This window comes from Tachypleus tridentatus, chromosome 11 (assembly GCF_004210375.1).
Source record: "Tachypleus tridentatus isolate NWPU-2018 chromosome 11, ASM421037v1, whole genome shotgun sequence".
NCBI lineage: Eukaryota > Metazoa > Arthropoda > Merostomata > Xiphosura > Limulidae > Tachypleus > Tachypleus tridentatus.
In genome coordinates this window covers 69,654,349-69,669,581 of record NC_134835.1, presented here as the reverse complement: position 1 = coordinate 69,669,581, position 15,233 = coordinate 69,654,349, and the positions used below count along the sequence as shown (strand labels likewise).

The following is a 15,233-nucleotide window of genomic DNA, read 5'->3' as shown; positions in this document are numbered from 1 at the left end:
AAACAACGAGAGTCTGTACTAACACCGAAGAGTCAAACTAACCTGCCATACAAGTTTCGAGTTACGTATGCTTATGGCACGGATTTCAACATCCGTAACTCAATAAAGACAGCTCGGATTTGAAATCTAATAACATTATACATAATAAACGATCTTTATTTGAATATAACCTAACTTAGCATCACTTCAATACAAACAAGGCTTCGCTTGTTCACTACTCGTTTGTTTTTGTACCAATTCCAGGGACGAAAGTCTCTGATGAACACTCGTATCTATTGCGTATTTTGATACGAAATGCATACTGCTAAGTCCATAATACATCATGAGAACATTTCAGTTGCTGACAACGTTCACAATAGTTTTAATCTTTACAATGGTGCTCAAAGATACCGTCATGTATATTCTTACAAAAAACATTTTAAGGCGGATTCGGTTACATTTTTAAAACCAGTTACACTTCAAACCATGGTTATAGACTCAGCATCATAGTAATATGCGCACTTTTAAACATGTGACTCTGGCATTATTGTTACACATAAACATACTACATTATCTCCAACATAACGAACTATTACAAATACTGCCATTGTTCTGTTTCTGATCCAAACTAGTAGTAATAAAATAAACTTTAGAACTTCACAACATTCAACACCATGTTCATCCCCCAGCGATAACTCCATAACATTTCTTCTTAAAGGGGTACAATATACAAATGGACAATCATTACACACGATGTATTAGGCTTATTTCTCAGTCACGACGCCGAATAACTTTGCAACGGTAATTCTTGTAAATGATACATAGTTGGTTTTTTTAAACTAGTCGTATCACAAAAAAAAAGTTACGTCTGTTACTAGGTGAAGAACGTGACCAGCTTCACGATGTTCATTCGTATATTGTTTATTTGATACTCTTAACTATAATACATAAAAGCTGAGTCTGAAATAAAGATTAGATCCACTGATAAGAATAAGTCAAAATACATAGAAGTGTCGACTCTTTGATGTGTTGTCTTCAATACAGCATTATTTTACATTAAACAGAATCATGCATTAGCCAGTAAGTGACGAGGGTGAATAGCTTCCATATGTTCATCGATAGTTTGATGTTTGGTATATTTAACAAACTATTAGCCATAACATAAAAAAAAAAAACCTGCACATGTTGCTGAGTGTTGAAGATGGGTGTGTTTTACGGTTAATATTTTTACATCATTACTAGACATACTTAAGAAACGAATAACCTTAACAATAAAGGGAGTAACCACGTCGTTAAATGTGAAAGTGCATAATATCTTCACAGCTGCACTTCATATACTCTACAACTGTGAGTACGAAGGCGCACATAATAATATGACTACCTTCATTTGAATGTTTCTTTAGAACCCTGGATTTCAGCGTTGTAACTGTGTAAATTTAAGGCTGTCACACCAGGGGACCCTTCGTTTGAACGCTTGGGGCACATTTAATCAGGTCTCTAACAGCTTTTTCCCTTCTCTTTGGGATCCATATTCAATAAAGAGATTTAAAAGTATATATATATATATACATTTGTTAAATTTCTTGTTACAGTTATGAAACAAAATAGATTAAGGAAAAAAAATTACGTCAACATAGTATGTACACAATATTAGAAATTTTGTGGCACTGAGATGGAATACTGCTACTTCAGTAAACATGGTAGGTCTGTATCATTCTTTCACAAACATAATAATAGAACATTAAGCTTTAGTGTGATACACACACACACGTTGTCAATCAACTCCATACGTGATTAAACTTTCGTTGCAAGCACATACGATATAATCAAAGCTACCTTCCAACAGCGTTGCTGGCTAAACGTTTGTATGCATGCTTCATTTCGTTTCTCGGCAGCTTTAAATCTGTAGACTGTGTAACGTTTTGGCAGGTTATGATACTTTTCTCTCAAGAAGCTTGGTTTAACAGAACAACAACGTTTCGTTTCTAACCGTTTATACGAATCTACTTTTTATTACGTCATCCTTCTGAACTGATGCAATTACAAATGAAACATATTAACGTTTCGCATATTTCAGTTTTATTATTATAACATCAGAATAATAATATGAAAATAAAAGTACAAAAGTCAAAACATTTTCTGTCTAACGTTCTGAAATACGCTCAAAACATCAGCACTCCAAAACTTGTGCAATCACATGACCAAAAATATTTTGAACAAAAGAAAAACAACAACAGGACAATGAATAAAATCCACCTTACATAGAGGTTTAAAGAGCATTAAAATCTTTAAATAAACAACTGGTGTAACCGTTGTTATACGTTTAATAATGCGTGTAGTGTCATTGCTGTCGATGTTACTTAGATGTGTGATTCCCATTTTTAATTCTGGAAAAATGAAATAATTTTAGAATATAACAACTTGTACTTTTAAAAATTATGTCTAAAATACACCACAAAAATTAATTGATAAACATGTCCATCATTTAAAAAAAAAATGACGCGAACATTTATTATTCAGAAACGGATAACCTCACTCACGTAAAAGAGCACGTAAACGCAAACACGAACCTAAACCAGGTTTTTATTACTTCGTGACCAATAACACGTTTTTGCTGATTTTTTTTTCTTTAACGGAAGTAGTGTCGGTGTTTCTCACAGAACAGCAGAGCTTGTCGTACTTGGCTAGCTACCAAATTAAATGTTATCCTCTGTTTAGTACAGCCATCAGTGAACAAAAACAGTTCTGAATAAATGTCCACTTTGAAGTATGGGGTGTGAAGGGAAAGTTACACATTCTTGCACATGGTATTTGATGATGGCAAGTGATGAAAATCGCCGCTAGACTTTCGTTAAAAACTAAAAGCTCCCTTCTACTGACATGTGAGCTAGTATAAATAATTTCAAATTATTATACTATTTTGCAGCTAATTTGTTGTACAATTTATTAGAAATTAGGTAATGGTCCGTTCACAAGGTATTTTGTTAACCAGATGCTAGAGTTGCCTCTAAATCAAAAGAACCGGATGTCTGAAATGGCCGATGAAAATGATACGAATTTTGTTTATCAAGGAGAGTTTGATATAGCACAGTTGTTTGCATAAATACTTAATACTGTACACGTAATTAGCCGACAAAAATGCTGCTAAAAGATATGAGCCGTTCTAAACTAAGTTATGCTACCACAAGTTTACTATGCAGATGCTAGAAAACTACGTTTTTGATGTATCACATCGATGATTTGATCATGCGTAAATTTATTATAAAGTCAGCCAGAAATTTATTGTGCAGTGGTAACAAGGTCTGTCTGAGAGTGTAATTCGCGTGTTCATGTGAGGCAAAATTCATAATACTGTAATTACAACAGCTAAATCTGTTAAGGAAAATTGGGAATACTCTGGTAGAATAACTTTTACAACAGTAATTTCTGTTTCTCTCTTTTACTTCAAAATAAATACAGTATTCTGTTTAATGATCTAAATCGTCAGTGTGATCCAGTCAAAAATAAATCACGAGCCAAAGAATTGTAACTATACGATACGAACTGGAAAAGTACATGAAACATTCAAATTACATGTAATTAACTGTGTGACACGCGTTAGAAAAGTGCGGGAAACACCCAAATTACATGTAATTAATTGTGTGACACGCGTTAGAAAAGTGCGGGAAACACCCAAATTACATGTAATTAATTGTGTGACATGCGTTAGAAAAGTACGTGAGACATTCAAATTACATGTAATTAACTATGTGACACACGTTAGAAAAGTATGTGAAAAATAGTGTGGTTGACACATTAGTATGTTCCTCTTTGTAATCACTCATAAGTTTTTTTTTATTATTAAGGTTTAAGGCAACGTCATACTAAACTGAATGCTGTAACATTATTCTTAATTTTAAATATGTTCTTTACTTCCAATCATTATTCATACAGTTAAACCTCCAATAATATCTAACAACGCCATACCAACTCACACATTAGATTTAAATTCAACATGCTGTTAACCCACATGCTTCTGGCATGGTTGTAGCAAAGAAATAAAAGGAAGACCCCAACACTATTACTTTGAATATTATTAACAGTTATTATCCCGATACACATTCAATATTACCATGAGTAAAACTATCAAAGAATATATTAAGGATCCACTCTTTACGAGATGTAGCTCAAGCCACAACCTTCCCCTCGCTGATGTGAAAATATATGGTCAGTGAAACAGGTTTAACTCTACTTGGCACTTAATACATTTATATGTTATGTTCCAGTTCTTCCTAAAGATGGACACATACCTTTCAGAATCCTAAAAACAAAAAAATACTAGTTTTCAAAAGCCCTTTAAAAGATGCTACTTGGGGCTTAATAGTGTAACTGACCAACTCTATTACACCGTGGCCCGCCATGGCCAGGTAGTTAAGGCACTTGACTCATAATCTGAAGGTCATGGGTTCGAATCCCCATCTAACCAAACATGCTTGCCCTTTCAGCCATGAGAAGGCATTATAATGTGATGGTCAACTTCACTATTCGTTGGCAAAAGAGTAGCCCAAGAGTTGGCAGGGGGTGGTGATGACTAGCTGCATTCCCTCTAGTCTTACACTGCTAAATTAGTGACAGCTAGTGCAGATAGAGATGGCCCTTGTGTAGCTTTGCACAAAATTAAAAAAAAAAAAACTATTATACTGCACTCATGTTTTTGAAACACCTGGTGTGTAAAAGGCATAGTAGAACTGATAAATAATTCTTGTTGCAGGAAACAAATTTTTGTTTGTTACCAACATAACAAAAAAATGATTGATTAACTTAGAGAGATAAAAAGCTGTAGAATAGCTTATGTCGGGCAAAGACAAGTATCAGTGACATTTAGAACTGGAGCTGAAGTGAGAATAAAGAAAATTAATCACCCTTTCCATAAGAACAATCTGAACATATTAATACAAAGGTATTGGTAAGATGCAAACCTGCCATTCGATAGTGATACGTTGTCGCTCGGACGATATTACTTTTAAAGGAACACTTACAGCCCTATCCAAAGAAGACTGGTCATACAACAAAAGTACTAAATGTTCTGAACATTATTGTTCTCCAAAGAAACAGAAATATTTGAACAGCAGAATATTTAGGGCAGAAACAAGCCCTAAAACCAACCTTCATCTACAAAGTGAATACTGTTGTTACAAAAGAAGGCCTCCCCCTCTATCTTATAATCCATTACTGGTATTGTGAGCAAGATAATAAACAAGGATTTACCAGCCACACCTCAAATAGAACAGCTGTTCTCATGAGAAATATGTTCAATGGGACTGGACTTAAATCACAGAAATATCATGAGAATACTTTCCAAGTCCTATAGTTCAGATGGACTTTTGCCTCTTCCCTTTCAACGTGACCTTCATGCACAGTGGAGGTTCTATAAATATTCTGTCAGGATGTGTGAACTAAGAATTATCTTACCAATATTCACAGAAGCTTTAACAGAAATAAAACTGTCCAGGATCAATGATGCAGGATGTAATTAAAAGAAAAGCTCAGAATCTACAATTAAATCTCAGTATATCCAATGATATATAATTATATAGATAAACAGAGTCACCAGTAAATAAGCAGATTAAGGAATGGATGATAATTACCAAAGTTTCTTATCTTGGAAACAAAACAGTACACACATAATGAACACACTGCACACTTGAAGATTGTAAACATAGAGAAGGTTGAGTATGTGCACCTTGACAAATAACCCTACAGAGTAATTTTATTATAGAACACACATAATGAACACACTGCACACTTGAAAATTGTAAACATAGAGAAGGTTGAGTATGTGCACCTTGACAAATAACCCTACAGAGTAATTTTATTATAGAACACACATAATGAACACACTGCACACTTGAAGATTGTAAACATAGAGAAGGTTGAGTATGTGCACCTTGACAAATAACCCTACAGAGTAATTTTATTATAGAACACACATAATGAACACACTGCACACTTGAAGATTGTAAACATAGAGAAGGTTGAGTATGTGCACCTTGACAAATAACCCTACAGAGTAATTTTATTATAGAACACACATAATGAACACACTGCACACTTGAAGATTGTAAACATAGAGAAGGTTGAGTATGTGCACCTTGACAAATAACCCTACAGAGTAATTTTATTATAGAACACACATAATGAACACACTGCACACTTGAAGATTGTAAACATAGAGAAGGTTGAGTATGTGCACCTTGACAAATAACCCTACAGAGTAATTTTATTATAAAAAAGGCTCAGTTGTAAATAAGTTATGTACAAAGCACACCCCATCTCCCTAATGACTTTTAATGATTTATCTAATCTCCCAGCATCAATTTAATCAGTCCAATTGCATAGAAATCCCCACATGACTTGATTTTTAGGTATTATTTTAGAACAGTATAAATACCCATATGATTATCCAGTTACTTGTGGTAAGCCTTATCATGGTTACCCACACTTTATATGACGAGTTTCCAGATGAAAATATTTTTTTTTCTTCTTTTTTTTTGGGGTACTGTTGTCTGGAAAACGTGGGTGGCTTTTTTCCTCCAATACTTGTGCTCATAGATTCTCATCTCTTACTACATCATTGGTATAATTTGCAGGTCTCTTTCTGAACAGTTTTACCACTCTAAGATGATCTACACTCATTTGTTTTTCAATGTCATTAAGTAAAAAGGATATTTTTGTCTTGGAAATTCTAAACTTCCAACTTATACAAATCTTTACGATATGAGTGTATGAATATTTACTTTCCAAAAAGTTGTTAAATACCTTTCCCTAAAGCACTCAATTTTTGGTGGCATCCCAATGCCTGTGTAACGAAAACAATGTCAAAATGTAGTTCTCATACATTCTGTTTTGCCACGGGTTTATATAGATTGTGGTTATAACGTACACTGTAAATTTAAATATTTAAAATTGTTTCACCATAACTTACTTAACCATGTAGTAATAGATTACACATGTCAAGAAAAAAAAATCTTTCAATGTTTTTTTAACATTATCTTTAGACGAAACCGATTCAGCGAAATGCTAAGAAAATAAAATTGTTAAAAAGATGTTTTCCTGGAGAGATAAGTCTTATAATTTATTTCCCCAAACGTCAACAGATATATATATAAAGCGACACACATCAACTTACCCTCTGGTCTATACTGCACTACCATACTGACAGACTGTCCTGCTCCTTTTAACTCTGCCGCTGCCTCTTCGTGCGTCGCGTGCCTCAAGTCCACCCCGTTGACCTCAAAGAAGAGAGAAAACTGTGTTCAACAATTTATCGGTGCTAGAGATATTTACAAACATTCAGGGTAGTAAATCTCACACTTCCTTGCAGATTACTATTTTACTACTAAGACCTTCACGTTATTTACTGATTGTTTGTCCTAGAGAATACCAACTCCATGTTAGATATTTTTTGGAAACATATGTGATGGCTCTTTTTAGTTTTCCAAATAAACTGAGCTCTCTTGATAACATTGTTTATATCATAAATATAAGGTGACGCGAGTAAAAAAAGCATCTAGTGCAAAGAAACAGGAAATCATCATTTACGCTATTTGTGTTTCATGTTTACTTTGTAGGTTGGTTAAACATATCGTTAGGCATCTTATAAGTAAACATTATCACAGCTAAAAACGGGAATTGTTAGTGCGCTACTATTACACTAAAGTGATTCAAACATGATAACTAGAGTAACGTTCAAGTATGGAAGCTTCTATTTCTCTCATATATATTTCAGTATGTTAGTTCAAACAATGCTTTTTCAAGCATTATGAAATACAAATTGAAGCGACCTGAAATATAGAAAAGGTTTGTCTTTCACTTTACTTCCAAGTTTTAGTTCTTTAGACTTCGTTAGAGAACCTTACTACCTTACTTTCTCGTTTCGATTTCAAACCTTACATCGAAAAATACTAGTTCAGCGTCACAGAACTTTTTGAAATAACGACACGACATTACATAATCATACAATTTACTAAAAATACTGTTTACACTAAATAAAACAAATTAAAGGCAATTTAACCGAATATTACACGAAATAAGTAACTGCGGGAAACGTATACATGTATGCATGAGATATACACTAATGATTTGGAAGTAAAAGCCTGGTGTTCATGTCATTTCTGTTCATATTTCATCGTCTTTGGATCTCCATTGTGTATGTGCTTATGTCTCAAAATTGTTCAGATAGAGCTTTAAAAATCCGGAAAGGCACAAAACTGAAAGAATTTTAGAAGGTCGCTGTCAGATCAAATTACCGAAATATGGAGACTTTCAAGCTTACAAACTTAATAAAACATCACAAAAACACGAGTTCACTGAAACGCTGATGACAACTACCTGTTGTATAAAACAAAACAAGCAGACATTTTAATGGAAGATTTTGAAGAAAGATCCCTCTCATCCACACATATAAAACCAAATTTCTATAGATGCTACGTTAACGACGCGTTTGTTATGTGGCCTGGCCCCATAGTCAGTTTGTTTTGGCTTCGAATTTCGCGCAAAGCTACACGAGGTCAATCTGCGGTAGCCGTCCCCAATTTAGCAGTGTATGATTAGAGGGAAGGCAGCTAGTCATCACCACCTACTGCCAAATCTTGGGCTACTCTTTTACCAACGAATAGTGGGATTTACCGTCACATTATAACGCCCCCACTACTGAAAGGGCGAGCGTGTTTGATGTAATGGGGATTCGAACCTGCGACCTTCAGAATACAAGTCGAACGCCTTAACTACCTGGCCATGCCGGCCCAACAGTCATGAATATTTGCCAGCCTGCCTAGAACATCTCAATTCTATAGACAAAATAATATATTTTATTACGGAAATAAAAGAACAAAACAACGTACCCTTTCTTGATACACTCATCAATAGACAAGAGAAAAAGATCGCCACAGCTGTATACAGAAAACTCACCCACACGATATCTACCACTTCCAGTCCTATCATCTACCATGGATAAAACGTGGTATAATTTAACGGCTGGACAAGATAATTAAAAAAAACTGCTATGAGACACCCATCAAAAGATTACAGTATTTCAAAGGGAACAGTTATATGTCTACCTTCATCAAGACGATAACATAAAGAAAGGATGAGAACACTTAATGCTATTTACCTCCCCTGCCTGCAACATTAATGACAAAGTTCAAAGGCATAGCCAAGAAGTTCAACACACACGTGCGATGTAAATTTTACAAGTGAAAACCAAAGTGAAACATATTAATGAAACACAAAAATCTATTAATCTGTTAAATTTCATGCACCTGAAATGAAATATACATTGGAGAAACTGGAAGATAACGTGGGTCAAAAATTAAAACTCAAACACATAAAATACTGCACAAGACTAATGAAAGTACAAAATTCAGCTACTGCAGAACATACCATGTCAACTGGTCACAAAACAGACTTGGATAAGACTAGAATAATCGACAAAGACAATACAATCAAGCCTTCATTAAACAGAGACTTTGGATTAAAGGTGAAAAACCTATGGCCACTACTGAAGTCGCATGCAGTCACTCCACTAATTAGGACAAAAAATAAGATATACGTGTCAACCATGGAACGTAAGCCCCCATAACCAGTGCCAGCCTACATACAGTTTACACGGGAAGCATAGATCACTCCACTACCACCGAAATGATACATCAAGCTACAGAGGAAATTACGCACACCAAAGTACATGCACTTTATCAGAAAATCTCAAGAAAAACAGAAAATTCGTCATACTTTCTGGAAACAAACGAAAGAATTCAGTCTTTCCCACGAATGCTTCTCTGACTTATTTCACTTCAAGCCTGAACAACTTTATCGTAAACCACGACTTCCAACGACCACCTAAAGCAAGACGTCCACGCAACACCCGTCACTGATCAAGAAATCCAGACGCCTACTGTTGTAACTCAAATAAGTGAAGGGAAACATATTCAAACCACGAACAAAAACATGAGAAAAACAACAAACAGAATGACATACAACAACCCACGAAGCTGAAAAATAAAATGGCTATCCAACAACAGTAGACCAGAAAGTCATAACAGCGACCGAAAACAAAGGAAGTCAGTAGCATCAACAGCATGTTATTGAGCTACTCTAACCTAACAGTAAGACTGACCGTCATTCTTATAACACACCTAGGCCTCAAAGTACAGAGCGTGATTTTACGACAACGAGACACGAACAGTGGACTCTCAGACCTACAGCTTAGAACACTAATCAAAATGCTATATATTTTCAAACAGTCTACCTACACATCTCAGAAAGAGATGAAATATGATGTAATACTATATTTTAACGTCTCGTTTCTTTAAAACAGTGGTTCCCAACCAGGGATAACATTTCAGTTTTTTGTTTATATTAAAGGTACTGTCCTATATATTAAAAAATTACGTTCAATTTTTATTTCTTATTTTTCTTGTTACATACGTAGCTTTTTACCTTGTTACGATAAACTATCGTTTCTACCGTCACCGGCACAAACCGAAATCTTAATGTACAACTGTAAACAAACAACACACGAAACGTAAACGTGACCTAAATACTCGGCACAACTATTTAGGTTACGTTCGTGAACGCCGTTTTAAGGTGTCTATTATTTATTTATGTTATGTAATCACGTGATCGTGACTCGAGAGACTTCCAGAAGTATCCAAAATTAATCGATGACGTCATGTGATGTATATTCGAGAATGTTCTAGAAAGTTTCGCAGAGTATATAAACCCATGCGTGATGCTGTGGTAGTCAGTGCATTGTTGATTCTGTGTTCGTGCAAAAGAACTTCATTATTTCAAAGAAAAGGAAATGAAATGATGATTATGTAAAGTTTGATTTCACTTGCATCGGAACAACTGACGATCTGCAAAAACCCCAGTGCATGCTTTGTGACGCTGTCCATTCAAACGCAAATTTGAAGCCACCTAAGATGCAGGAACACTTCAACAACCGGCATGAGTCCCTAATTCCATGTGTGTGTGAAGAAATTGTGGATCATTTGGAAATACTATCAAAGTCATTTGATGGATATTTTGAAGGAGAGCTAGAAACTTCTGTAGAATGGATTATGAATCCATACTCCTTCAGTTTGGATCATATGTCGGATGATGAAGAACTGAAGGAAGATCTTATTGAACTGCACACAAATCGAGTTCTTGAAATGTAGTTTGAAAGCAAAACTTTGGAACAATATTGGTGTTCGTCAATGGACATGTTTCCAAGACTTTGTGAAAAAGCACTAAATGTTCTTATCCCATTCGCGACGACATACTTATGCGAGTTTGGATTAAGTGCCCTTTTGTCAATCAAGACAAAATCTAGAAATCGCTTGGGTGTACAGGCAAACTTGCGGATTGCTATCAACAACAAAGCGCCTAGCTATGAAAAACTCGTAAGAAATAAACAGGAACAAAAAAGTCATTAAATTTCAATTGGCTTATAAACATTTGAACATTTCAAATTCAAAGAAATTTCATTTCATGCATGGATGAAAATTTATTTTTTTGTAGGCCATGTAGGGTTTGTGTAACTTTTAGTTTGTTGTAATATTTTTTCTTTTCCAAATGTTTCATTTTTGTTTATATATCATTAAAAACTAGTTATAAAAATTTGTTTTGGTCACCTTAACCTTTATTCTTAAATAAATAATTACTGTAAGGGATGCGAGAACATATTAAAATTTTTTAGTGGTGCGGGGCATAAAAGAGGTTGGGAACCACTGCATTAAGGCCATTGCAATGTTAATGAAAATATTACTAATGGAAAAAGTAACCAAAAATGTGGAATAAAATAAATTTATATTATTAACAAAACAAATATGTTTAAATAAACGGAACACAGTTTAGTAATACATCCATTTATTGTAAATGTAATGTCCATAATTTAATGCAGAGTAAAACATATTTATACTGTAAACAAAACAAACATGTTCAAATAAACATAACAGATGAGTACTATAACTCCATACTTTGAGCACTTACAGACAAAATTTGATCACCCCTCTTGAGTTCGCCGTTAAGATCTGCAACGCCACCTGTTAGGATGAATGAAATGAAAATTCCTTCATCATCTTCCCCGCCGACAATGTTAAATCCTAGGCCTGTTGAACCCTTGTTTAAAATTACTTTCCTTGGCTCTCTGAAACAATAGCATTCACCATAAATATCACATAGTTCCTTCATGTAACTAAGTTACGTCTAAAGTACAGGATGAAAACCATTACCAAATTTATTAAAAAACACTTAACAGCTTTACACATTAAAACGAACGACTCGTAACAACGACTATGTAGACTTTGAAATACGCATTCATTGCAGGTAATTTCATACTGGAGAAAAAAGCAGCACGTGACCACGTAGAAAATTGAAGACTGAACAATAATCTTAATTACATGTTTTGAAATAGTAGCGTCATCTCGTATTCAACTTACAGTTTAAAACCATAATTTTAAGAAACCAAAACACAAGTCACTCATATCAGAAAAAAGTCGCCTACTGAAAATCATGCATATCGAAACAAACATAAAAACACTCGATTGTACATGTTAATATGTTACAAGTAGTTTCACATAAATCGGCCACAATGACTTGAATTTGAGAAGATATCTGTCGTTTCACAAATTTCTTTCACCGTGAAGTTTATAATTCATCTAATTTCCTTTTGGCTGAAAAACAAAGTCTGCTTCGGCTAGTTTATATCAAGTCTAACACTATCATGTGCTAAATTTGGATAAGTAAAGACACAAGTTAAATATACAAAAAATTCTTAATAGAGTACGTATTTGATGTATATTTGGCGAAGTGTAATTTGGTAACACATTCATCTAAATAGCTTACAAATAGTTCTGTAACCTCTGTAATAATGCAGAAAATATTAAATATACAGAAATGTTTCTAACGAAAACTAGAAAGTGATTACGTCCAGAGTGTGTAGCTTGCAATTTTAAAAGTTCAAGTTCTACAAACTGACGGTTTACACTGAAGTACACGTGTACTTGCATCCTGTTATGATAAACGCGAGAAAATTAACTTTTCACATATGCTGGATAAGTAACTTTTCAATTTTAATCCTCTTCAATTACACTATGTAACAAAATTTGTACTTTTTCTTGTTCCTGGGCAGAAAGTGTTATTTCCCAATTGCTTATGCCTAAAGTAAATGAAAAAGACCTATTTTTCTCTTAAAACTTTCCTTTTGTGACCTGGATAATGAAATTTTCAAATTTACCCATTTTCCAGAACACTCCAAATAGATTCAGTGCTGAGTAGCTAATAGAGAATTTTCTCGAAACTACAAGAACTTTTTAAAATTTTCTAGAAATTTCCGGAGTAATATATGTATAGAGGCTCACCACTTCGGTTTAGTTCTAGCTGCCTAAGTGAACACATAGACCTATCTGATTTTATCAAAGAGGGCGTCAAGAAGCTGCAAGCATTCTCCAGACGCATTCTACTATGTATGTGGCCAAATTATCAAGACAAGAGCAAAAAAGTATCCTGTGACAGCATCTGCTAAGATGTGTGAAGCCTACAAGGCATATTTCAATATGCCTGTTGGGGATCAAGACAAACCCTGGGCACCTCGTTTTACCTGCAAGCTGCAAAAAAAACTCTAGAAGGTAACACAAACAATTTTTGCTTCTTGAATAGTAAGATATTATATTATAAAATTTTAGACCTTTTAAAATTTAAATATCTTTCGGTACACCTCAAAGAGGAATACAACAGCGTCAAGACCTTCCTAGAAGCCTTGAAGTATGACGAGTATGGCTGGGAGGTTATCGGAGACTTCAAAATGGTGTCATTCCTGATTGGTCTCCAAGGAGGCTTTACCAAGTTTCTCTGTTATCTTTCCCTCTGAGACAGCAGGGACACCGCAGCGCACTACAACACGAGGCACTGGCTACAACTGACCGAATTCTCTGTGGGGAGACACAATGTCAAGTGTGAGCCACTAGTGGACCTCCAGAAGGTGTTGTTGCCACCACTGCACAAAAAATTGGGTCTTATGAAACAGTTTGTCACAGCTCTTGATAAGGAGTTTGCAGCCTTCAAGTACCTTCGAGATTTCTTCCCTACGCTGTCCGAGGCAAAGGTCAAAGCTGGTGTCTTTGTTGGACCACAAATAAAGATCCTGGAGTGTACAGAATTCCTCAAAAGCTCAGTAGGAAGGGAAAAAAGCTCAGGGTAGCTTTGTTGCAGTAGTTCGGGGCTTCTTAGGCAATCAGAAGGCCGAAAATTATGTGGAACTGTTGAGGCTCTGGTGAAGAATTACAAGAAAATGGGCTACAGGATGTCCCTGAAAGTCCATATCCTTAACAAATTCAAGGAGAACATGGGAGCACACTCAGAGGAGCAAGGGGAGCGCTGCCAACTAGATATACTGGACTTTGAACGCCGCTACCAAGGAGCGTATAAAGAAAACATGATGGGAGACTACATTTGGGGTGTGATAAGTGAATGTGATTTACATTACAGTCTCAAACCTCGAGAAACTACTCGCTTCTAAACATTTTTGTTCATATTTGTATAACTTTAGTATAAATACATGTAAATCTTGATTCATATTTGTTTTATTCAGACCTTATGTGAATGAAAATGTGCAAATTTGCCCATTTTTACATAGAAAATAGGTTAATTTCTAAATTTCATTATCCAAGTCACAAAAACAAAGTTTGAAGGGAATAATGGCCATTTTCTGTACTTTTACAACATAAGCAATGAGAAATAACACATACTATCCAGGAACAAAATTTGTGTTACACTATGTTATAAAGCTATAATCCTCCTGAAAATAGTTACTATGTAACAGGTGACAGTAATTTACCTGAGCCGAGAATATTTCTATTTTATTTATTTACTTTTATGATTTAGTTAAAATCCACCCTCATACTTTCATCTTGACCTGGCCTGGCATGGCATGGCTAAGTGGTTACGGGACTCCACTCGTAATCTGAAGGTCATGGATTCGAATCCCTGCCACACCAAACATGCTCGCCCTTTCAGCTGTTACAGTCAATCCCACCATTCGTTGGGAAGAGAGTAGCCCAAGGGTTAGCGGTGGGTGGTGATGACTAGCTGCCTTTCCTCTAGTCTTACGCTGCAAAATTGGGGGCAGGAAGCGCAGATAGCTCTCGTGTAGCTTTGGTAAGAAAAAGCTTCACCAAAAATAAAGAGACAATCTACCCAATTCTGCAAGCCAGCTAACCTCCCTAGTGGCAAAT

General features: G+C 35.2%; 1 protein-coding gene across 18 annotated transcripts in view; it reads right to left on the bottom strand.

Annotated features, from left to right (window-relative positions):
* LOC143232400 (disks large homolog 1-like) overlaps nt 1-15,233 on the bottom strand; it is a 258,171-nt gene that overhangs the window by 28,165 nt on the left and 214,773 nt on the right. For all 18 annotated transcript variants that reach the window (XM_076467804.1, XM_076467807.1, XM_076467795.1 and 15 more), the window contains 2 exons: nt 11,992-12,148; nt 7,148-7,250 (listed from right to left, as the gene is read on the bottom strand). In XM_076467804.1, coding sequence (XP_076323919.1) covers nt 7,148-7,250; nt 11,992-12,148 — 260 coding nt within the window. The remainder of the gene's footprint in view (nt 1-7,147; nt 7,251-11,991; nt 12,149-15,233) is intronic.